General features: G+C 35.0%; 1 protein-coding gene across 3 annotated transcripts in view; it reads right to left on the bottom strand.

The window, feature by feature from the left end:
* Positions 1–26,610, bottom strand: part of Fnbp1l (formin binding protein 1 like) — a 77,193-nt gene that overhangs the window by 13,236 nt on the left and 37,347 nt on the right. For 2 of the 3 annotated variants that reach the window (XM_021645001.2, XM_021645002.2), the window contains exons 3-11: positions 16,544–16,597; positions 14,999–15,146; positions 14,245–14,307; positions 9,465–9,569; positions 8,919–9,047; positions 7,026–7,172; positions 6,245–6,448; positions 4,736–4,894; positions 481–495 (exon numbers count right to left, since the gene is read on the bottom strand). In XM_021645001.2, the coding sequence (XP_021500676.1) occupies positions 481–495; positions 4,736–4,894; positions 6,245–6,448; positions 7,026–7,172; positions 8,919–9,047; positions 9,465–9,569; positions 14,245–14,307; positions 14,999–15,146; positions 16,544–16,597 (1,024 nt within the window). The remainder of the gene's footprint in view (positions 1–480; positions 496–4,735; positions 4,895–6,244; positions 6,449–7,025; positions 7,173–8,918; positions 9,048–9,464; positions 9,570–14,244; positions 14,308–14,998; positions 15,147–16,543; positions 16,598–26,610) is intronic. The other variant, XM_021645003.2, reaches the window with a different exon arrangement.

Here is a 26,610-nt window from a genome sequence, read left to right as displayed (position 1 = left end):
TTCTCACACAAAATAGATTACTTGTGCTTCCCAACAAGCACTGAATCTGTAATAAAATTAACAAAACTTTTTATTTTTTCTTTTCTGGACAAACCTAACAGTTCTTAAAATAAAGTAAATATTAAATTTGTATGATTTTTTAAAGGTAAATTTAAAAAGAAAAATGTTTTTCTAAATTTTACTTCTGTACAACATCAACATTTGCTTCACCATCTAACTTTAAATATCGAATTCTCTTTAACATGACATGGACTCCATCCAGTAACATTTAAGAACTTGATGGGTTGATAACAGTTAACCACATTATCTAATCTATGACATCTAAAAGGTACTGGCATATGTTGGATTATGGATTAAATTATATATATTAAAAAATGCAAGTTGAAAATGGGATGTACTTTAATACTTTTTCTGAACTAAATAAAACAATGTTTTGTGATTAATGTTGGTAAAGTATATAGATCAGCACACGGGGCTTACCATCTTCATCGACCACTGAATAGTTCAATGGAAAACAGAAAGAAATGGTAAATTATTCACATGAAATCATAATACACAAGATGCAATAACCTATATTTTTTTACAATATTAAAATAAATTATGTACACTTTACGATCCAAACAATTATGCCAGAAAAAAAAATTAAGCACACTTGGGAAAGCAAATTAGTTGCACAAGAAAGAAAAAAGAAAGGAAAGCACACACTGATAATGGGCAGATATTTTCTAAATTTAATAAAACTCAAAAGTAAATCATCCTATCATCATATATTTTCTTAAAGAGAATTTTATGAAGGCATTTCTTCATATCATTCATTTTCAGAAGCATTAACATTTGAAATGTGTTGAATGAAAAAGATCTAATGTTAGCCATAGAAAAGGAAATTTATGAAAAGTTCAAAAACCAGAATGGCCTTCTCAATGCACTACAGAAAGCATAATTTCCTGAAGATTCATAATCCTAATGACTATTTTGGACATAAATATATGAAGGTTTGGTAAGGGTAATGTCCTTAAGGTGCTGTTTTTTTTTTTTTTTTAAATAAAAGTAACAAGAGATTTACCCTGTATCAAATTCTCTCTACATACTATTAGACACAAAGATTATAGGTTGAGTTTTGCTTTGAAAATAGATTTCCTATTTTTCCGGTTTTATTTTGAAATCAATGTGCCTAAAAAACAGTACTAAATTCACTTCAATTTCAGAAAACCGAATAAAGATTTATCCTTTCAGAAGATAGGCAGAGTCTGAGGAGATCAACTACAGGTGCTTTTATAAAATTGAGAACTTCATACACCATTTGACAACAGGATTCTGCAAGTGGCACAGAACGTATCATACACAACTACACGCACACAAGCACATACATACAATAGCCTGGAATATGCATCAAGCTTTACAAATGTGCACACCCGTCGCGTTTAGCTAGTCTTCAACTTTCTTCCTCTGGGGAGTCAGGAGACGCGTGTCAGTGGTAGACTGGCTGCCTCATTTGTGCAAGGCCATGGAGTCAGCCCTCAGTGCCCCTCATAAAAGAAGCATTTTCCCTGTTTCTACATCGGAATTTTTTAATGGAACAGTAATACGTGTCAGATAAAATTTTCACATAAGAATTGAAAGAAATTTAATAAATATCTAGCAAAAATATCTACCCCTTATCTCTGATGAGTTTGCCATGTATATTAATGATTATGACAAAAAGATGACATTTGATATCCATTGTCCTTCTAAACTAAGCTTAACATTCTTTAGACTGTCAGTAGTTTAAAGAAGAAAAAGACCAGCTTATTCGCTATCACAGTGAGAAAAGTAGGCAGGTTTAAATTAAGGAAAGATATTTATGGTATTCTTTAAACACTAACAAAATTGTATATGACAAGGAATAAAACAGTCAAATGAGTTGCCTTATCTTTTATATGAATTTTCACTACTGAGTGAAATAATTACTTTCCTAACTTATATTTTAATCTTTTAGAGAAACAGGATAAATATAAAATATCAAATATTTCTATTTTTGCTTATTTAGTTTTACTAAGTAGAAAATAGATTTAAATTTCACTGAAAAATTCTCTGTAAAAAGAACAGAAACATTGTTTTTACTACATGTTCAATGCAAAAATACCAGGATTTCATATAGAAATAGTTTACAAAAATTAGAAAATTTCATATAACCACTGCATCTTAAGGCAGTGCCAAACACAGGAGAACTAACATTAAGTCAAGAGATGAAAATAACTAGGTGTGTTTCATCTTTAAACAGGCCAAAACCCTGGAAACTATTCTGAACACATAAAATCGTTTAACAGAGTGACTCTAAAACTCTGTAAGACCAAATATGGACTCCTATTATGAGCTAGGTAATTCTATTACTTTAAAAAGGAATGTCTATAAAAACAAAAGAAAGTAGTTATGGAGTTAAAAAATGTTAATTTGTATATTAAGCAGTCAAGTTTGGGTGTATTTTCCAAACATTCATTCAAGCTTAGAACTTGTCATCACAGAGGGCAATTATAGAACCTATCCCTTAGAATAGGTCTAGTGGAACCACTGTCAAACTCAAAAACATCGTCCTGATGTGACATTTTTCAAATCTTTAATTATGAGACTGCATATACCAGTTTTTCTTTAGAAAAGCCCACTTAGGAAAAACAATATCCAACAAGACAAAAAATAGCTTTTGAATTGAAGGGACAACTTGGCAGCTAGAAGCTGTCCCAAGACCTATACTGTAAGCTTAGTGGACTGAAAATCCGTGCAAATCCTCATAAAAATTCCAGTTAATTGAGGTTTACTTTCCTTGTGGAGTTCTTGAATGGAAAGAAAATATTTTCAAATATTATCTAGTAAACTCCCAAAGATCAGTCAGAATATAAAAATTTCTCATTCCCAATGATAAACACTTTCTCCTGCTCTGTCTTCCTCTAGCTGGTTATTATGGTGACTAAGACATGTGACTATTTAAATTAAAGCAATATATGAACATAACACTGATAAAGAGCAAGCTAACAATTTTTAAGTGGTGTAGTTGTAAAATTCTAACTGCAAACTGTTCAATAAGAATGCTACGCATTTAAGATTCTTTCCTATAGGTCTAACTGCATTATATTTTTTCCCAAACAATTAAATTTACTTTGTATCTGTATGAGAAGCAAGTTTAAAATTCTACCTCATAACTAAGGCAAAAAATAAAAAAATAAAAAATAAAAAAAATAAAATAAAATCTTTCACACAAGTATAAAAAGCCAGTGAGCAGCCAGAATGCTTGTCCTCAAAACACAAACTTATCTGTGGGACCTTTCTATAGGCCATGAATTGCCTCTATTATCACATACAGTTAGGTAAGCTGAGAAAAAACAGGGAGAGTTGAAGGAAGACGATCATATACTAGGATAGTCTCTGTATCACTGTCACCAGTGAAGTTTGTCACATTTCCTTAATAGTTTAAATAAAAATAAAGCGCGATCCTGCCCTAAATGTGTATTTTGTTCTTCAGGTGTCTGAAATGCACGTTAGTTCAAAAGCTACAGAAAAGAAAGCGAGCGCGCACACTAGTACTGAGTCACTGTTAATAATCTGACCTATCTATGGTTACCACACCTGTGTCTTTCAAATGCCCAAAAATCACATAAACTGAATTATAGCTGTATAATTAAAAGCATTACCTACAAATCAAACATAAAAATGAAAAATCAGGAAGCTAGGAGAGTTGTTTAATAAGTGTTCCATATACACAAAGATCTAAGTTCAATCTTCAGAACCAAGAAAATTTAGCCCTACTAATATAATGGAATATCACTAGTTTATTAGAAGTATAACAGTAATTGCTAAAAGACAGCTTAATTTTGAATTTTACTAGTCTATAAATTTTCCTTTGCAAAGTACTCAGTAGATGTCTAAGGTTGGTCAATTAAAAAAATAAAGGAAAAACTCTGTAAAAAGGTTTTTATTTAGTTTAAGAAAACAAATCCATACGAATATTACAAGAATACTTAGGTATAATTTAATAATATCTTCTAGTATATTAATTGGATGTATAACACTTTGTATTTAATATGCTAATTAACTTCTATCTATCTATCTATCTATCTATCTATCTATCTATCTATCTATCTTTCTATCTTGCTTTTGGAGATACCATTTCTCTGCATAGCCAAGACTAGTTTTAAACTTCATATGTAAGCCACATTGGCCTCAAATTCTAACCTCCTACCTCAGCCTACCTCAGGTGCTATAATTATTTAGGTGTGTTCCATTACCACATTGGCTTTTAGTTTTTTATTAAGGTACTAGAAATTGTATTTTATGCATTTAAAAGTAAGTAGGGTAATTAAGATCTTGACATCTTACTGTCAACAAAACAAGGTTTTATAAAATTGGTAGGTGAAGTCATTAGTGACAAATCATTACAAGAGCAACTCCAGTGACAAATTACTGAAAGTCTTAAAAATGTAAATACATTACAAGACAATGGTGGACATATGATTTCACATAAACAAAAAAAAGCTAAAATATGATTGTACCCAGCACCCTCTTTATAATACCATTTTTTATGGTTGAACATTTCAAATGTTATAAAGAGGAGTTGTTTTTACTTGAGGGCAGCTATACTTAATTCTGTGGTGATTGTAAACTATGTATTTATAGGAGAGCCTTATAATGAGGGTGGAGAGTATTGAAAAGCCACACTACACACACAATTAGGCCATCATGCATTTCAACCCATTATTAAACTTACCCCTCTTTTGAGGCTTCTGAAAGAAGGAATTCTGGGCTTCCCTGTTTTTATTTCATTCATACAATAATGCACGGGCTCAATGGAGAATGTGAGAAACTGGGACCCATTAGGAGTACTGGATGTGAATAAACTAGTAGGGGTTAAGGGTGGGGACTGTGGCTAATATGGAAATAAAGAAAGGAATCAATAAGCCAAATGTGCATATTTTTTCCTAAATGAAAATTCTATTTCTGGTAACATATTTTTCACAAAATACACTTCAAATAAAGTTTTCTATGAAAATAGAGTAAACATAGTTTTGCCAAAACTATTGTTTTTAAAAGTCAGTTACTTTTAAACAATACCATTTCACTTTTTTTATAAGCTGATAGATTAAAAATATAGAGTATATAAATTAAAGAGAGAATAATATAACCTCAACTAAAAATTTTTCTGGATTTTAGCATATTAACATCATAATGTATTCCTATACAAGTTATGTTTAACTTGTACTTGTCAAGAGATAAAGGCATCAACTATAGTTAAAGTTATTATACAAAATAACTTCTCTAAAACTGGATCCGATTACCATTAACAGGCAAAAAGCTTCCTACCATATCCTAGCTTTTTTTCTCAGGCCATCTCTTTTCAAATAAGCAAGGTTATTCTCAGTCTTTCTAAGCTGCTCTAGCTATTCTGCTGTGACCAAAGCAGGTCTCTCTGCTCAATCCCTTGACTGGACATTATTATTAAAAGCATAGGTAAACCTAAATTACCTATAAATGTGTTTTTAAAGATACTTACAGATAAGTAATTTGAGTTAAATTTTATATACCTTCATATGCCAAGATTAAAGTAAGGAATTAAATTAAATAAGCACACTTTAAAAAGCACAGTATATTAGACTGAAGGAATACATCTCCCCCTTACTGTTCTGACACAATCACTAAACGGGCAAGAAAGGCAAAGCACTCATCTATTCCATTTGCTCATGTGTTGAGCTATGTTTAGCTTCCTAAAATTAACAGCACATCAAAACCTGGGGTTTAACAGAAAGTTAAGAGCAAGATTATCCTAGAAAACTACAAGTTCCTAAAAGCTGAAGTTAATCAGCAACACTGAGCCTTTCTCATTAAAATTGCAAATGGATAATAAAAAGTTATAGTAGTATAAGCTATAACAACTAATTTGACATTTATTATCAGTGAGTTTAATCATTCATTCCAGCTAAGAATTTCCATTGTACACAGTAACTGTAAAACATTAACTTAGAATTCTTAGAGAAACTATATGTAAATGAAATTGTAAAAACGTGTAACTTAAGTAGATATTAAAACTTAGTTAATATTCTTCCACATTATTAAGTGCTCAAGGTACAAGACTGTTTTCTAATTAGCGAAAGAGTAACTGAATCATTCAAGCTGAGTGAAATTATTTCTCTATTAGTGGTAAATTATTATCCATTCAACATATTTTTCAACTTAACTAAGTAAGAGCCTGATTAGCATATGGAGATTTTATGGTTTTTACCTTTGGCTTCTTTCCAAAGAGCCACAATTTGCCCTTGGCCTTCCCTACTGTGGACTTGGCATCCATCTTGCCACTCTCCTGTTTGGATGCACTGATGGTCCCATCAGAAATGGTTCTGTAAATATGCTGACTATAATCTTCAAATGGAAAGTCTCCTGGAGGTTCAAAGCCAGACTTGAAGGAGTCTACTACCATTTGAGAATCCTGTATACAAAAAAACCATATTTTTAAACCATTTTATTTGTTAACAGTACATTAGCTTTCAAAAATAATTTAAATGAAAGTTTAAATAGTTCTATCGTAATCACCAATGGTCCTCAAGAACAAGACTGCTGTGTCCTCCTGATGCCCTTTTTCCTCATGACCACTATTCTACACTCTCATGTTTCTTGCTCAGCTCTAGCACAAACTCATATTCAAGACTGACAACTCAAGATTGAGTTGACAATGCTATATCACTCTAACTACATCCTTCTCTAAACCTTCACTAGAATAACAGCAAAATATAATTTAAATTAAGCACAGTTCAAAGGTTATGCCCTTGGGTTAGAACTAAAAAATTAGTGGAAAGGAGAGGGCTGTGAGTTTCTTTTAAAGGAGAAGAATTTTAGAGTTCAACTCATTGTAGGAACCTAATGTATGCAAGGCTTTCTCATACAGAGTATAATTAAGAACCAAATATTCTTTAGGTTACTTTACTCCTTTCCCAAACTATCTTATTAACTTCAACTGTACAACTACACCACATGCATTAATTCTGAGACAATTATATGGCACTTACTCTTCTTTCATCAACTGATTTGGCTGCAAGAATCATCCCTTCCAAACATTTTGAGATGATAGGAATCACTTTGCGTTCTGAGTCTGCAAATCCTCTGTAACATTCACTGAGTTTAATTGTCCTTCGTTCATCCATTTCTTGTAGTTGCTAATAATTCAGAATTCAAACAAGGAGGGGAAACTGAATTTTTTTATTCTGAAGAACAATTAGCGATCTTCCCCAAAAGATTTTTTCCCCTATTACACTTTTATTTTTTAAGACCTTTCAGTGGTTAACTATATACTTAGTAATTCTTACAATCTGAGGCCTGTTAAATAATAAAAGGAGGGGGGAAAAAACCAAGGCTTTTAATTCTGATATTCAAAATCATCTAAAACATGATTTTAGCTGCCATCTAAAATTGGCAGCTAGGTCTCTGATCCATACCTCTCTCACCGTTTCCTCTTCAGTTAGGGTAGTTTTATGATTTCATTAAATGTTCTAGTTGAAAAGCAAATTCTAGCTTTAGCCATACAATACAAGTCCAAGATGTACTCCTTAAACTGGTTCAGAGTACTTGAGTAAGACCTGGCTGGATGAAATACCCTGATTTGATGACAAACAGGGCTAGCTAGATCTTACTACAGTCTGCAGCTCAAAACCGAGGATATGAAAAGAAAACAGTAAGCCACATCACTGAGGTAGCACATGTATAAAATTCGCAAGTCCAAAATCACTATGGGAAATATACTGAGACAGGTGTGTTCAGTAAGTTCAAGTTGTCTTTGCACACTCGCTCGTGGCTAGCACTGGCCTTTCTCCTCATTTTCTCAAATTCTACTTCATATCACTTTTTGTTGTCACTTTCTGAAGTCTGGGGACTTATTTTGAGACTTTTAGTTTGTTTTTTCAGTCATAAAATGGCAAGCAATCTCCAAAGTGACCTTGAATACAAAGGGTGCTTTACTTCTCAGTTAAGGTTGCTGCAGAATATGAAGACTTGGCTAGTTAATACTATACTGAGAGAGTTCATAGGTTTGCAGCTCTGGATTCAGTGACCAGAAGCTGCTACTGAACTCTAGCCCACCAACGCTCACTTTGCACGATTGCCTTCCAAACTGTTTCCTTAATTCACTTTCTGTTCACTTCTTTCTAGAAAAAGCAGCAATTTAACCCCCATGAAAACTCTAGATTCATGATTTGCTACAGTGATCATTAAGCAATGGTACACAGAACTAACAAGGCCTTACACGACATCTGTGTCCTAGGAGACTCAGCAAGGTAGACAGACAGAAAAAACAGGCCAGCAATAATGCCAATGATTCTAGTGTGGTGTCAAAAAACAAACAAACCCACTAAATCCTAAATCTATGTGAAGAGATTACAACATCCAGTCTCAGTAAATTCCCCTCGCAGTCAAAATAGTTTATTTCAAAATTTTTATTGTCGTAGCAAGTTATATATACCACTAATAATAAACAGAGAAAGGTCAGTGGTTTAAAAATAAGGACATCTACTTTTCACATATAAATAGAATGAAATTTATCATCTGTCTTAGTAACTACTGAATTTAGAAATATTCTAAGATTGAATCTTGAGGTTTGGGGACTGGAGATGTATCATAGTGGTAAACTGTTTTCTTAGATCATGTAAGACCCTAGGTTTTATTTCCAAAGTGAAAAACAAAAGAAAACAAACAAAAAACAAAACACCTTTTTCCCCCACATGTCAAAAATTAATTCTTTAGCTAGGTACAGCGGTGCAAGCCTTTAATCCTAGCCCTGAGAAGGCAGAGGCAAGTGGGTCTCTGAGAGTGCAAGCCAACCAGGGAGAACACAGTGCAGTCTTTTCTCAAAAAAAAACAAAAAAAACAAAAAAAAAAAACAGTCCCTGAATGCAACTAAACTTACTTACCTTGTAAATCTGAGGAATCACCACATAAAAATGTTTGTGCTGTTCTCCATTAAAATTTTGCAGCTGTGCAGCATACTCATTTTTATTCTCATCAGCCATATGTGTACGAAGGTTCAACTGCTGTTTGGCCTACAGGCAAAAATGGGCCAAATGATTGCCAAAGACAAAGTAATTCATTTTTCTGAAAATTATACCAAAGCTAGATTTTGTCAATGGGTAATCCAACAGGTACAGAAGATGCTTCCAGATCTCATATGGCTTCCTTAGCACAATAATGCCCCTGTCCCTATAATAAGTCCTCCTCTTTCAATAACCTAAATAGTCAACTTACAATATTCACATAAGATATTATATTATCATGTTTCCTTCTCAGACTAATATATACCACTTCAAGTAAACAATATTTGCACATTTTAGATTTTGATAGAATAATGACACAAAAGGTATGCCTTTTTTCCATGTACGTAATACTTGGATATCAAAGTAGGATTGTTGTATACAATGAATATATACCAATAATTTTTTAAGCAGGTCTGTATGTCTTACCTTTTCAACATCTGCCTTAGTTGCATTAGTATCATTATCCAATCTTTCATAACTCTGTTGTGCTTTCTCTGCTTCTCTACATTCTCTTTCAAATTTCTTTTTACTCTGAGAAAGAAAGAAAGAAAGAAAGAAAGAAAGAAAGAAAGAAAGAAAGAAAGAAAGAAAGAAAGAAAGAGAAAAAAAAGAAAAAAAGCAAGAAGGAGAAAGTAATTTAAATGTTACCAGTGTGTGATATGTAAAAATGAACTAAACACTAAAAGTAAAACTTGTCCTTTCTGATGTGGAAAATTAAATACATTATTATAACCAATTTATACTGGTTATGTGTCTTAAATATCAGATATTACTTATTGATAATAATATCAATATATATATAATTCTGTTCAAAAAAAGAAAATTTTTATTTAAAATGAAGCTTCGTGGTTGGTTTGTGTCTGCTTCCATGTTGTTTTGTTTGTTTGTTTGTTTGTTTTTTTAAAATAGGACCCCAACACAGTTAAGATGTAAAAATCCCTTTTTATGTTCTGTCAGATGTCACAGGAGTATTATCAGCACAGACACAAACTTACTTGTTTTTCCTTTAACAAGCAAAAACAGGTTTTTCTACGTAGTGTAAGCTTGCCTGGATTCACTTGTGTAGCCGAATGATTGCTCGGCAGTTAAGAGTACTTGCACCTCTTGTAGAGGACCTAGATGGACTCCTAGCACCCACAAGGTTGACTTAGACCCATCACTAACTCCAATTTCAGGGAACCAATAGCCCTTTCTGGTCTCTGAAGGCACAGGCACACGCATGGGCACAAAAATACATGCAAGCAAACACTCACACTTTTAAAAATTAAAAAGCTATTTACAACCGAGCCACGATAATATACATGTCACACAATTTGATTTTCAATATACACTTATTGTTATTTCCAACCCCAATCTCGCTACATTGCTTAAATCTCTCTCTCCATATTGAATTCTAACATTAGGAATTCTATCAATTTTATTTTTTGGGTTCATTTTCTCTTTAATGGTTTTTAATCTGCTTAAATCTGAACTCACAGCAACTCTCCTAGCACATAGCTGTTTTCTTGGTGTTTTCCTTTCCTAGAATCCTAAGGATGCCTTGCACCTGTTATCTGGACCTGTTAGACTCAAAGCAGTAGCTTCCTTGAAGGTTTGTAAAATATCATTCTTGAGGTTAGAAATGTTTTTACTGTTACTGCCCCATCCTATCCCATCAATGAACTCCACACCACTGTGATACCCACAGCTTTTAACACTACTTTCAACTAACAGATATTGGCTGAGTTTAAAGACCTTAGTTGGAAAAAATTTCCTTCAGAAATTTAAAAGTAATATTCTACTATTTTCTGGTTTATCTGTAAGTAGACTGAGATATGCCCAATCCTTTTCTAATCCTTGATTCATTGTAAAAGGAATGTTTCTTTGCTGCATAATTTTGCCACCGTAACTAAATTTGTTTCTCTTTCAGGTAGCTGGGACCTCTCCTAAGAGTTCTGTGTTTGTTTAGGTATTTATTTAAAGTGGGTGCATCCACAGAGGTCAGGAGTGCACTGCAGGAGTCAGCGCTCTCCTCTCATCACTGGTTCTGAGGTCAGGATTGGGAGCAAGTGCTTAGTTATCCTGTCGGCCCTTGTGAGGATAAGCTTTGAAGACTTCTCGTAGCATTGGATGCTGAGAAATTCTTTCCTCTAGAAATCCATAACTTTATACTTGAAGGCATTTTTTTCTGGACTATTACCCATCTTTCTTTTCTATCTAGCATGCTTAATATTTTGAAAAAGAAACTGCTAAATAAAATTTTTCTAATTACACTGTCTTGTATTTTTAGCCTGTTATCCTGTTTTACTTTTGAAAAATGTCTTCAATTTTATCTTTCTTTCTAAAGACTTCATTTCGCCCTCCATTTAGTTCTTTCTATTCTTTACATCCTCCGTTTTAATAATACCTACCTTTATTTCCATGAAGATAGTATTTCATTTATCTATTCCACAAAGACAATACTAGTTTTGGATGCTCTTTTTTTTAAACTTTTTACCTTTCATGGGCGCTGTTTCTTCTAAGTTGCTTTTTTCCTCTATTTTATTGTTGTTTCTGATCTGATATTTTCTTTCAATGTTTGGGATCCTTGTCTGTGTGCTCTTATCTTAAATGCCTATTAAAACCTCTATAGGTGGGGCTGGCTAAGCCTGGTCTTTCCCTCTAGAGTGAAACAATCAGGTAGTTTCCTTAAAAAAAAAAAAAAAAAAAAAAGACAAAACCTATGGAATTCCCCCACTTAGCGATTGCCAGCTTGTGAGAATCCCCAGAGGAAGCCTCTACAAAGTCCTTGCCTGGAAAATGCTTTGCTGTCTCTGTTCTGAGAATTACTCAGAAAAAAAAGCAGAAGACTTGAGTATTTTGTATTTACCCAATCTCACTATAGAGCCACTAGCTATGCTTAATATTTTGATACAAATTGAGGCTACTTAAAAACACGTGTTTTATATTAAGTATCTTACTTGTGGAAAAAAAAAATATATATATATACTTTTCTCGCAACAGCCAAGCAATCATGAGATAAGTTTTAATAAATTAAAACTATTTCTTTCCCTGTGTATCATTATACAATAAAGAAAACCACATCTATTCCGTATTCTTCCTTAGCAGAACTTGCCTCTCAATACAAAGAGGCTGTAAATACCTGTGCCTTTCTGTCCCATTTGACCCACAGGCTCAACAAAGGCACCTAGGAGGAAGTCTGTTGGGGTTTTCTACCAGTTTTATGTCCTTGATAAAAAATAAAAAGGACAGTGAGAAAAGAAATGTTCCTTTTTCCTGTTCCTGGGTGCAGCTGTCTGGCTCTGTAGAGTGTAAGGTACTCCGAGTGTAAGGCACAAAGCTAAAGAATAGAAGCAACTCACTCCATGTCGCCAAGTAAGCAGAGGACATGTAGCCCTAGTGACATCACTCCACTACTGACCACTGGAGCGGCTGTTTCTGAGCTCTGTTCTTAGATGTTTGTATGCTGTCATCTGGAGCCTCCTGACTGACATGTCTAGCATCTGACATTAATATCCTTAAGTTCAAGATTTCCTTCACAGGTTACTCTCTTCTGCCCTCCTTTTAAATGCCATTGTTCATCCTGGGAGTAGTAACTGTCTTCCATCTCTTTCCCTAAAATTGTTTCAAGTTCCTTATTTCTCCCAGTTTGTTATAGCTCCTTTCAACTATTTCGGACACATTAGTTTTCTGTAATTTTATTTTGACTAAAAAGAAAGACAAGGAATTAGGAAACAGGATCCTACATTTGTTTCTACACAATAATCATGAATTATACCTGTCTCTTTCACTGGACTGCAAGCTCTACAAAAAGTAAAAGTCATTATCATATTTACTTATAAACATATAGGGACCAGTACAAGTAAGAGACAGACTAGGGTTGAATATACTATTCATAACATTGATGACTTGAAGAAATACAAACATTTGAAATGCCTTATTTTTGTTATGGTTCTTTCTTATTACATTTGCTACTTTTCTCAATAACTGCCAATTGTTCTAAGGGCAAGTTAGCACATATTGTCAACAGATTTATGTCAACACAAATTTCTAGAGGAACCAGTACCTCCTGAGTATAGGAGTATGTTATTCTGTGTGAATGAAAATACATGCGCATTCTCTCTCACTTATTAGATGGCAGATACTAAGGATGCCACTGACAGTAATTTAAAATTTAATAAATAAAACCCTCCCCTAAAGTCTTGGTGAAACCAATTACAAAGAAAATGAAAACACACTTAATATACCTCAGAACTCTAAGTCAGCACTAGTGATTAAAATAAATACATTTATTTTGATAAAATAAAAAGTTAAATAAAAATAGAATCTGAGTTTTGAATATGCATTGTAACAGGAAAACATAAAAACAGCAAATACATGCATGGGTTTTCAAAATGCCCAAGATTTGCACAGTATGGAGAGAAACTAGAATTCCCTGCATGCACTTGTAAAATTTCAGTTTCAGTCCTTTCAACAATCACAACTAAACACACACACACACACACACACACACACACACACACACACACACACCTTTCTTCAGCACAATTCTTAAGGAATATAGCATGTATTGTAAAAAATGCTAGAAAACAGCCAATCACTTGGCAACCTGAACATTTAAAAAGACTACCTTATACTAGTCTTTCAATTCAGCATTTCCAGTGATGAAGACTATAGTGTCTATTTGGACACCTTGTTTATTTATGTATAACAAAACCTTAAGAAAATCAACATTATCAAAGACCTTAGGGAAATTTTAAGTAGTTAGTACATTTTCTAACTCTGTCCTATAAGTTCTTTTTTTATAGTTAGATTATGGAACTGCTGGACTACTGAGCTAAAAGAAACACTTCTTATAAGGTAACCTTTGCTCCTTGCTGAAAAGGTGGAGAGAAACAATTTTGGTTCTTACCTCTCAGGCAAATAGTCCCCCAAGATATCTGTTTCCTACTACTCCAAACCCCTCTTGATATTGGACAAATATGCCTAATGTTTACCATAATAGGAAGACTAGAGAATTCATCCCAGTATTTACATGGGGGAAAAAAGAAAAGGAAATGAGCTCACATCCTCCATTTATATTTTTTTTGGTTATTATACAACAAAGCAAATGGCAAATTATGAAAAATAATAGTGAGAAATATACACTCATATATATACCATACTGGGGTTTAGATATAGTCAGTATGTGTATTTTTTGATTAACCATGAAAACACTCTAACTCACATTATCCATCTGTTTCCAACACATGTCAAGGTATTGTTGAGCTTTTCGTCCTTCTTGGAGATGCTGAAGATTATAACCACCAACAAACAAACAACACAAACAAACAAAAATAATTACATGTGCGTACTAACTAAATTCCAACATCCTCAAAAGGTTCCTCACTTTTGTCAAGGTGATAAAATATATACATATATAGTTATGCATCTTTAACTATAGTTATGAGAGTAAAAAACTTCAAGATACATTTTATAGATTACTTTATTATATTTAAAATATTCTTTAGTACAGGAATATTTTTTAAAAGTTATCATTTTCAATAGGGGTTTTCCATAACAGTCAGGTAACAAGTAATACTTACTTTAGGTTTGCAAGCCAAACAGTAAATATTCTGCTTACACAATGCAAAAGGGGCCACAGGAAATATCAAACTCAATGAATGCCAGTTAAACTTTACTGACACTGAAATTCCAATTTTATATGCCACAGAATATTTACTTTTTAATTCTTTTTCAACCACCTAAATATGCAACGTATTCTTAGTTTATGGAATCTAGGATGCAAAAATAAGTGACAGGATGTATTTGAAAGCAACTTTTCACAGTTTATTCTGATCTTACAAGTTTTAATGAGAAGAAATTTAGTAATATAAAAATCCGTTTTTATACTGAACATTTATTTCTAAAAATAAAAATTATTTGTCTTATGAAACTATTTCATAAGACTGTTGTAATTAGATAAAAATTATAAAAATTACCATTTTTCTTTCAGTTTTCAGATCATGGGCATATCTCATTAATTCACCATATACTCTGTGAGCCATTTCTTCTGCTACTAATTCTCGCTGTCCTGCATAGTCGTTTAACTCATTAAGGATGTTAAAAAAGGCGATACATGAAGTAAACCTGGCAAAACATATTAAAAATAATGAGATTTATTTTTGCTTCCATTACAATTTTTTGGTGAGGTATTTTTTGTGTCTAAAAGTTGGTAAGTTTTAATATACTCAATCTAAGACCAGCTACCGGTTCTAAATTAACTCCACATGAAAAGAATCCTGCATAAAGCTCAAGCTGTACATGTTTAAGTATCTTTACATAGCCTTTAATTTATAAATGAAGGGGTATTTGGGGTCAGAATATAATAAGAATACTACCTGCAGGCTCTTTTGACATAGTGGAATCTTTAGGTTGCCAACTGACTGGCCTGAACTTGGGAATCACTTGAATGGATTCCTAGGCTTGGCAGCTGAACCTTTTGCAGAGATGGTGTGCTTGTTCTCGAGGACAGAACCTGCCAATCATACCACTCAAATGCATCTTGATGGCTGATCTACAGAACTTTGCTATCAGCTCTGGATACAGCTGCCTGTATGCCTGCCCACATCCTGAAATGTATCATTATGGTTGGCACCAAAGAGGGATAAAGGGGGCAAAAATAAGGGTACAAATGTGTGTGAAGGGAAGGAGAGAAACAAAGAAAATTACTGTGTTAAAATTTATATACCGTCTTGGAACATACCAAGGAACACTCTCCCTTAATGCTAAGAACCGATATATATATACAAAAAGCTATTGAGACTAATCTCATTTAGTTTCTGCAGTTTACAACCACCTGCATATTAGTGTTTAAGTCCTCCAAAAAGCCAAAAGAAATTTCTAGTCTTTATTCAGGATTCAAAAACTATTCCCTAAGTTTCATCACTTTTTTGTTGTTGTTTTTCTTTTTCAAGACAGATTTCTCTGTGCAGCTTTGGCTGTCCTGGACTCGCTTTGTAGACCAGGCTGGCCTCGAACTCACCGAGATCTGCCTGACTCTGCCTCCCTGAATGCTAGGATTATAGGCATGTGCCACTGCGCCCAGATACTTTCATTATCATTATAATCCAATTTTTCATTATCCGTTTAAATGAACCAGCTAAGCAGTTTTCACTACCTGAAAGGCAAAACGCTTACAAAGCTGCTGACAACTTCACAATAAACTCCACCATAAAGTGTGGGAAAACATTCCCTTTTTATGAAGACTAAACAATTCAAGTAGAATCCTGGTCTAAATCTTACTTGAAAATTCCCCTTTCAATTATTCTTTTAAAAAAATCTAACTATTGATTAAGTTCATTAAAATATCTATCCTCAAAAGATAAATAGTAGTTCCTTCTTTTTTATAAACATTGTGCTGTTTTCATTAAAGCAAACTTTAAAGAAAAACTTCATGAGATGATTATGGTATATTTTACAAAGATACAAAGCTTACATATGCCCTGAATATTTTTAATGTGCAATAACTAACAAGTTAAATTTACCTTGGCTCTTCATCTTTGGATGAGCGTTTGGGACAGTACTTCTTAACCAGATTTCTAGAGAGATGAAAGTTTTAATTTTATAAAAAACACTTTTAAAATAAAAATATTCTAAAAGTTTCCAATTTCATTAAAGATTTAAGAAAATACTACTGTATAAAGACACCAAGAACAGCAACATAATTATCTGCAAACATTAAGATAATTAATATATAGTCATTATTTCCATTTTGTCCTTAAAATATTAATACTATTTCTGTTTACGGTATTATAATTAGGTTATGCTATAAACTAAGAGGAATAATATGAAAACAATATTCAGTACATGAAACTGAGTGATGGAAAAAAGACACATTCCAAAGCTCACTGTTTTGTTTGACAAATCAGATATTTTAAATTATAACTACATATTTTAATTAAGGCAAAATATAAACAGATGCTGACTAAACAGATGAAACAACAGCTGGCCACCATCCCCTACTATCTACTATGAAAATCATGTGACTCAGGGCCCCTCCCCACGCTTCCCTAGTTTAAGGTCCCAGGGCTCCTTCATGCTAAAGTGCTGGAAAGAACACACTCTCCTATTCTTTAACTTCCCCTTCTTTAGGCAAATAATTACATTCTGACTTGTGACTATATATGCTTACATCCCTACCTATAACATTCTTATATTAGAATACTACCTCATCTTATATTTATAAATTAAGAGACATGCTAATGTAGAAGACTCTGGAGGTAGACTGAGTTATGTGGGCTTTAATCCTGGCTTCATGATGTTTATATGGCACAGGTCAATTTACATTAATTTTTCTGTTCCCTAGATTCCTACACCGTGTCACCAGAACCTACCGCACAGATCTTGAAAGTAACTGAGTTAAAACATTGACCACAGTGCTCTATGTATAATACGTTTGCTCTACAATACACGGAGCACTGCAGGTCCAGATTTGTGAGCACTCGTATGTGAGTGCAGGTGCACGTGTGCCACAGAACACCTGTGGAGGACAATCAGTGTCGCTCCTCTCCTTCCTTGTTTGAGAGAGGTGCTCTTGCTCACCACTGCATATACCGGGCTATCTGGCCTTTGAACTTCTTCTGGAGATTCTTCTGCTTCCATCTCTCATCTTGCCCCGAGAGTGCTTAACGACAGCCACGAGACACCATGTCCACTGCTTCCTAAGTCCTGGGGACTCAAACTCAGGCTCTCATGCTTGAAGAACATGCATTTTACCCACTGAACCATCTCTCCAACCTCACAGAGTCTTTGAAGAGTAATTTTAGTTTTTGATTCAACAGAGACAAAAAGTCATGGTGTATTTAAAAAAAAAAAATCTCAAAAGTTTTAAGTACAAAACCAAATGGAAACTAAAGAAAGCTCACCACCATGATTTAAACATTAAGCATTTCATTATTTCCAGAATAAATTAATCCTGTTTACTTAATTCAGCTTACTGACCCCAAATAATTATGTGCTATGTACTAGCTACCAAATCACTGAAAATGAAAGAGAAATCCATGTTCAAAAGATACTACTTTCTTGAAAGGAGACAGGTATATGCCAGTAATTACAAAGTGTAATGTGTTAAGTGCTTGTGATAAGGTATAAAGAAGACAAAACAGCAAAAAAATAAATAAATAAATAAAGCTTTTCTATTACAAAAAAGAAAAGCTACCACCAGTGGGCGTGGTGGTTCACGCCTATAATCCCAATACTCTGGGAGGCAGAGGCAGGCAGATCTCTGTGAGTTTGCCAGTCAGCCTGGTCTACCAAGCCAAGGCCACACAGAGAAATTCTGTTTTGAAAAAGAATGAAAAAAGAAAAGCTACCACCAATGAAGAGAAAAACAGGCAAAGGTTTAGTGCCCATCATCAAGAAATCCATAGTCATCATTAGAAAGTACAGGTTTGAAAGTATTAGTCTTTATATGTGACTTTTATCAAAGTATAAATATTTAAGAAACTATCACACAACACTAGTCATTTTAGTTTTGCTTCTGTTCCTGTGATAAAATGCCGGGGGGGGGATCACTTAGGGAAGAAAGAGTTCATTCAGTTTACAACTGCAGATCACTGTCCATCATTGTGAGGAAGACAAGTCAGGAACTTGAAGCAGCTAGACAGAGACACAATCAAGAGCAAAGAGCCAGCATGCCTGTGCTCACCTTAGTTCTACTATTATGCAGCCTAGGACCCAAACTCAGGAAATGATGCCACCCACTGCAGCCAGGCCTTCTTGCCTCAATTAATGAAATCAAGACAATCTCTCAAGACACGCCCCACTGGCCAACCAGATCTAAACAACCTTTCATGGAGACTCATTTTTCAGGTAATTCTAGATTGTGTCAAGCTGACAACTGAAACTGTCATCAAATTTTACATACACACACATGCACATATATGTGCATATAATTTCTAAATAACTACACAGGTGTATGCACAGGTAATATTGCTGATTTAGACCTATGAAATATAGATATTTCTAAACATTATTACATGAAGACACTAGGTAGCTCGTAGAACAGCTTTCTTTAAAGAGGGTAGACTTAAATTTTCCAATTCTCTGACTATGTCTAAAAGGATAAATAGAAATTAGGAAACTGGAAAGCCCTGTTGGGATTTCTAACAGAGAAAGTACAATGAGCAAACAGCAGGAAGAAAAGAAATTCATGAAGAACTCTGAAGTGGGCTACTATGTTTCTGGCACATCAAAAATGAACCAAGAATGTCGAGCTCTGAGGGAGAAAGGACAAATGGGGAATATTAAAAACAAAAAGCAAACAAACAAACAAAAACAGCACCACCAACAAACAACCCTCCTGAGTTGTGTTAATGAACACTAACCAACAACTTAACGAATGGTTAGGTATCAAAAACATAACTAAAAATCACTTGTAGTACCTAGATTAACTTCACAATTCCCCCAAGTACCAGCAAAACTAAGTACTATTTGTAATTTCAGGTATTGGAATGATAGAAAAGTCATAACTTTCAAACTGGTAATTATATGAAACCTGCCGTCATTCTGAAAGAGAACCCAGAAAGGGAAGATATGAGGAAGAGATGACAAATCTAGGAGTTAGTCAGAATAAGCAAATCCAGAGACAAAAATAGATTAGTAGTTGCTCAAACCAGGAAAAAAGAGGAAATTACTGTAGATGGGTACAAAGTTTAGTTCTGTGATGATAAAAATGTTCTAAAATTATAGTACGCTGGATGGCTAAATCCTGAAGTGCTTGCTGTGAAGCACAAGGACCAGAACTCCATCTCAAGCATTCAAGTAAAAAGCCATGTGCACCCCTGCAATCTCATTGCTAGGGAGGTAGACACTGTATATCTGAAGCTTGTTGGTTGGGCCAGCCAGTCAGCCTAGCCAAATCAGCAATGTCCAGATTTAGTCATGGTTGTCTCAAAAAATAAGGTGATAAGCCTTTAATCCTACTCTCAGGAGGCAGGGCCAGCCTGGCATATACAGTGAATTCCAGGCCAGCCAGGAATATATTCATTTTCTCTGTCTCTGTCTGTCTGTCTGTCTGTCTCTCTCATTACACAGAGGTGCCTATCTCTGAGAATATATTAAGTATCACTGAATTGTTTTTAACAGACAAATTCTATAATATGGATATTTGCCATCTTAATTTTAACACAGTTGTGTTAAAGAAGGAATGGCTATCTGGGTAGATGTTCATCTGCAATGGGCACCTCAAATTCAGTAAATAGAATTCATCTCCTTTTACAACCTTTCTTTTTTCTCACATCAATAAAATAATCATTCACCAAGGGCCTGAACCATTAAAGCAAATTTGGTCATCACGCTACATTTTCCAACATTTCCAATATAGACGACTGTCTCCCTCTGTCTCCCGGAGTGCTGGGATTACAGGCATGCACCACTGCCTGGCTTGTTTTTGTTTTTTGAAATAGGGACTCTCTCACTATGTACCTTCGACTGTTGTGAACTAACAGACATCTGTCTGCCTCTGCCAGGCCACTTCCACTTTCCTTCCTTGTTCATAAGGATCACATGGCCAATTATAAAATTGGCCATGAGCCTGATCTATTCCCATCTGAAGCTTGCTCTCTTAATGCCTGCCAAAGCATATGCACAAGCCTCAGGATGAGACCAACATGGAAATAGTTTGGGTTTCTGAGTTAACACTTAAGGAATCCTACAGTCTCATGGACTTGAACTGTAAGTACAAAATAAACTTTCAGTTAGTTGTGCAGTTGTTATTCCAGTTCAAGCCAGTATGTTTTAAAATATACCTAATCCACATCGCTATGGTAAAGATGGCCACACAATAAGGTCATTACTTTAGCAACAGGATTCAGGTCTATTAATCTGGGTCAATGAAAGCCAATCCTTAAACACCTTCTTGGGAAGGTGTGTTCTCTTTCTGAACTTGTTAGATTAACGGTCTGACTCTACAGCTATGTGGACAAAACTACTTGGGAATCAGATCAACGGAAAGGAAAAAAAAAATCCAAGAAAAGAGCAATAAATCTTAACAATTTACTAGATATTTCTCTGTGTTCCTAGGTCCACAGACAATTAAGTCACACAAGTCGCCAGTTAGTGTCTGTGTCTGATTAACACAATCAGCTTCTAACACTTGCAGTGAATCTAACAGGGTAACCACCAATGTTATAACACAGATGAAAATAGCAGAATACCACTAATCTGAACTCTAATTACTGGGGAAAGAACAAGGATAAGAAGACAAGACTAGACGAAAATAACAATGGGTTCAAATTAAGTCAATTCTGCTATTGGAAAACTATGGCAAAGTCCACAGTGCTAGCATTGTCCAGCAAATTAAAATGGCCACCGTAGGCTTTCTCTGTCATGAACTCAGTGGCAGGTTCTCTGGACACCTCCCCCTGAGGGGAGCAGCCTTGCCTGGCCACAGAGGAAGACAATGCAACCAGTCCTTATGAGACCTGATAGGCTAGGGTCAAATAGAAGGGGAGGAGGTCCTCCCCTATCAGTGGACTAGGGGAGGGGCATAGGGAGAGAAGTGGGGTTGGGAGGAGACAAGGGAGAGGGCCACAGCTGGGATACAGATTGGATAAATTTTAATAAATGAAAATAAAATAAAACGCCCATTGTAGCAAAATAAACTCTGGAAAAATACACATCAATTTATTATGAGTATTTATATCTATTTGCTGAATAGTTTTATGTCAACTTGACAAATGCTATAGTCATCAAAGAGGAGGTATCCTCAATTGAGAAAATGACTCCATAAGACATGCAGTAGGCAAGCCCGCAGAGCATCTTCTTAATTAGTAATTCATGGGGGGTGGGGTCCTCAGCTCACTGTGGGTGGAGCCATCCCTGGGCCTGTGGTCCAGGAAAAGTAGGTTAAGCAAGCAAGACATGTGGAGCAAGCACTCCTTTACTGCCTCTGCATCAGCTCCTGTCTCCAGGTCCCTGCCTGTTTGAGCTCTTTTCCTGCCTTCCCTCCATGATGAACAGTGATACAGAAGCATAAGCCAAATAAAATCTTTGCTCCCCAAGTTGCTTTTATCCATAGTGTTTCATCACAGCAATAGTAAGCCTAAAATTAAGACATCTAGTGAGAGGAACTTGAAAAGGACTCAAATTCAATTGTGTTAGAATGAACATACTGTTTTCAGTGTTAGAAAAACTATTATCATGGAGAAAATAATTACTAAGTTCATAAATTTAGCTTTTCACACTGACCATGCTTTTTAGCTCAAATAAATCTTAAACTGGCTCGTTTATATTCAAGCTGTTTCTAAACGTAAAAAAAAAAAAAAAAAAAAAAATTATTTTGCACAAATCTGAAAAAAAAGCTGTACTTAATATTTTAGAATGTTTATCTCTCATTGGCCCAGTTTTCTCCAATTGCCAATTTGTATGTCGGACATGTTTTGAGAAGTTACTATAGATCAAGAGCTAACAGAAACACAGGTACTATAAACACAGTATAGTCCAGAAATTATAATAAAGGCGACATGTGGTGCTACTTTATCTGTGTGTATCCATGTCTATGTGTATTTGTTCATGTTTTGTTTGTTTTTTTCTGGTCCTATCTGGTGTTCTATAGCCTCTTGGACTTTGATAGCCATCGTTCTTTAGAGTGGGGATGTTTTCTTCAATGATTTTGTTGAAAATATTTTCTATGCCTTTGACCTGAATCTCTTTGGGTCTTTCTTTCTAGCATGTTTCCTTCTTGGTTTTCATAGATTTGACATTTTCTCTGACCAAGAAATCCAATTCCTTTACCTTATCATCTAGACCTGGTATTTTTTTCTCCCACTTCACCAATTCTAACATAAACTTGAGTCCTTTTAGGCTCCTTTTACTAGACATGAGCTGAGAACACTTTAATAACCTGATGTGTATTTTTCCAGAATTTGTTTTGCTGTAACAAATTTTAAGCTGGCAGAAAATGCTAACATTTTGGGTTTTCCTCTGAATTTTTTGTTTGAATTCCTGAATTTTTTCATTTTAAGATCTCATTTTGGCTTTTGTTCCAAGATTCTATCTCTTTATTAAATTCTGTTTTCATATCTTGAATTGTTTTCATTATTTCATCCAAGTGTGTTTTCAGAACTGGCATTCTGGCAAGTATTTACTTTAGGGTTCTTTGATAATGTTTACTATTGCTACTCTAAAGTCACTGTCTTGAACATCTTTTCCTAGGGAACATGACTATGAGTACTAACTACTGTTGGAGACTTGTTTTGCAATGAAACCTAGGTAATCTGAAGTTGAGGTTGTTGGTATTTTCTCCTGGTAAAGAAGTCTTGTCTCTCTTTTGCTGACTGGGTGTTTAAAACTTTTTCCTGTTAACTCTAATCTGTCAAGTGGGTGACCAGCTGTATAGAGCTTAGGGTCTATCTTTGGGCAATTGAATGTTGATATTCAAACAGGATTTTAGGAGTAGTACTTCCAATTCAGGCCTGGCAATGTGAGATTTCTAAGACCAGAAATAGACCTGTAGAGCTGAGAGATCCTCACTGCCAATCTTCAGGGGCCTGGGGGAAGTGCTCAGGACTCTCTCACAGGCAGTGGACTCTGGTAGAATTTATGCTAGGAGTCTGGGATCCCTAAAAAGGTTTTTTGAGAAGGGGCACTGGCAGGAAGGCAGGACACACATTCCTTAGGCAGGGTGCAGGGGTGGGTGAAGTTGCTGCTGTGGGATTAGCGATCCTTCCTGGAGAAGGTGGTCCTTGCAAAAAGGATTGTAGCAGGCACAGAAAGTCTGGTTGTCTGCCCAGAGAAGAGACCAGGATACACAGTAGGAATGGTGGTATCTTAGTTACTCTTGCTTCTATCACATAAAACACCATAACCAAGGCAACTTATAAAAGAAAGCATTTAATTCAGGGATTAGGGTTTCAGAGCATTAGAGTTCACAGTGACTGATCAAATCATGGCAGTAGGGAAAGCTGAGAGCTTACATATTGATCAGCAAACAGAAAACACAGAAAGCTGGGAATGGCATGGTTCTTTTTAAATCTCAAGGACAGGCCCCCAGTGACACTGCTCTTCCAACAGGGCCAAGTTTTCTTACCTTTCCCGAACAGTTCCACCAACTAGGGACCAAGTATTTAAACATACAAGACCATAAAGTCATTTTCACAGGTAAAATTGAAGTGGGGGGAAGTCTTGCTTTTCTGCTTGCTAGCATGCTTGCCAATGGTTGAAGAGGGTGACCAGTTGTACCTGGAACTCTCTACCTGACGACAGTGTGCAGGAAGGGGCACAGAAAGGCAGACCAGAAACTTGTTCCTTACACAAGCGGCAGAGGACACATGGATTCAGTGCAGAATTCTACCAGACCTTCAACAAAGAACTAACACTAATACCCCTCAAGCTATTCCACAAAATAGAAAAAAAAGAAAAAAGAAACATTCACAAATTCCTTTTATAAAGCCATTATTACTCTGATAACCATAATCAAAGAACAAACAAAAAAAGAAAACTGCAGGCTGATTATTTCTGATGAACAGAGACAAAAAAATTCTCAAAATACTTAGGAGCAGAATTCAAGGACACATCAAAAAGATTATCACCGTCAAGACAGCTTCATCCCAGATATGCAGGAATGGTTGGTGCCTCAACACATGTTAAGTCAACAAAAATAATTTGCCACATAAATAAGATTAAGGGACAAAAACCACACAGTCATCTCATTAGTTGTAGGAAAAGCCTTTGGCAAAATCCAATATCCATTTATGGAAAAAATAGGATACAGGGGATATCTCAACATAATAAACGTAATAGACAAGGAACCCACAGCCAACATCATCCTAAATGGAGAAAAATTCAAAGCATTTCCAATATAATCAGGAAAAAGACTAGGATGTCCACTTCCCCACTCCTATATTAAGATAGCACTGGGCTAGAATTGTAAGACAATTGAAGCAAATGAAGGGTTACTAATAGGAAAGGAAGAAATGAAAGTATTTTTATTTGCAGATAATGATTCTATATGTAAAAGACCATAAAAACTACACTAGAAAATTTCTACAGCTAACACCTACATTCAGTAAAGTAGCGGAATATGAAATTAACACATAAAAACTCAGTAGCCTTCAAATGACAAACACAATGAGAAAAAAAAATAAAAAAAATAATGTCATTAACACTTGCCTGTGTGTGTGTGTGTGTGTGTGTGTGTGTGTGTGTGTATGGTGTTAGAACATCTAACATGAAAGGCTTGTACAATAAAAACTTTAAGACACTGAAAAACTAAATTAAAAAAGATAGAAATACCTCCTATTCTCATGGCTTGGTGGGCTTAATATTGTGAAAATGGCTATCCAACTACGACTTTAAAGATTCAATATAATTCCATCAAAATCCAACCCAATTCTTTACAAAAGATAATTCTGCTCTTATCAAGAAGGTGTTAGACAAGCACAACTTGGCACTGCATCGTGGGGGTGGAACTTTGTTATGTGACACATGAAACAAACACTTCATCTACTTTTACCTGAGTCAGGTGGCCACAGTTCTGTTGAAATTTAATTAAAATTAAGGACTGTGCTGCTCAGTGATTGATCCAAAAACAGGAACTACAGCCTAAATTCTAAATACTAGAGACTGAGCTCTTCAGCCTCACTAAGGAAACTCCATTTTGAATCTTAAGTGTTCTGTACAAGGCATCCTCTATACTAGTTGGTGGTTGTAAACTAATAAAAAGGCTTACATTTCTACTTCTTTTATATTCATACTTCTGTGCCTATTGTCCTCCTTAATCTATTCTTTACATATACAAAAGTTTGTAGGAAACATTTATTTTTCATCCATCCATCCATCCATCTTTTGAGACAGGGTTTTTCTGTTTAGCCTTGGCTGTCTTGGACTCACTTTGTAGACCAGGCTGGCCTCAAACTCACATAAAACACCAGCCTCTTCCTCCCTGAGTGCTGTGATTACAGGTGTGCATCCCACTCCCAGCTGGAGATACATTTTTAAAAAGTATTACATGAATATTGTCAACATAATAGATACTACATGTATCACTAAGAACATTATTATAAATAAAATAAACTAGGCACAAAATGACAAATAGGTCTATAAGGTGCCAAGAGTATTCAAATTGGTAGAAACACAAACAGAAAGGTAGTTGCTAGGGGTTAGAGGAAGCTGACTATTGAATGAGTAGAGTGCTTCTGTTCCAAATGGAAGAAGCGTTATGGAAATAGGCGGCACTGACAGCTATACAAACATGTCAAGGTACTAAATATCAGTAAATTATACCTTTTAAATGGTTAACACAGTAATCTTAATATATTATTATGCTTCAGTTTTTTAAAACTAAATAATAGTCTATCACCCCACTCATTACTATATAGTACTAGAACAAAATCTGAACATACATACTTTTTAAAAGGACGTGCTTCAGTCTCAATATTTTTTACCTATGCTTATGGCAGATGCTGAGTAGACAGGTAACAAAAAGAAATTAGAAGCTCTAAATACTGATGCCTGAAAAACCCAGGAAAGAAAAAAAAATATATCAAACAAGCTCAAAGATATGAAGGCTCACAAATAGTCTTTCATCCATTTTACACACCAGTTCCTAGCT

This window comes from Meriones unguiculatus, chromosome 10, assembly GCF_030254825.1.
Source record: "Meriones unguiculatus strain TT.TT164.6M chromosome 10, Bangor_MerUng_6.1, whole genome shotgun sequence".
Lineage (NCBI taxonomy): Eukaryota > Metazoa > Chordata > Mammalia > Rodentia > Muridae > Meriones > Meriones unguiculatus.
This window is presented reverse-complemented; position numbering and strand designations above follow the sequence as displayed.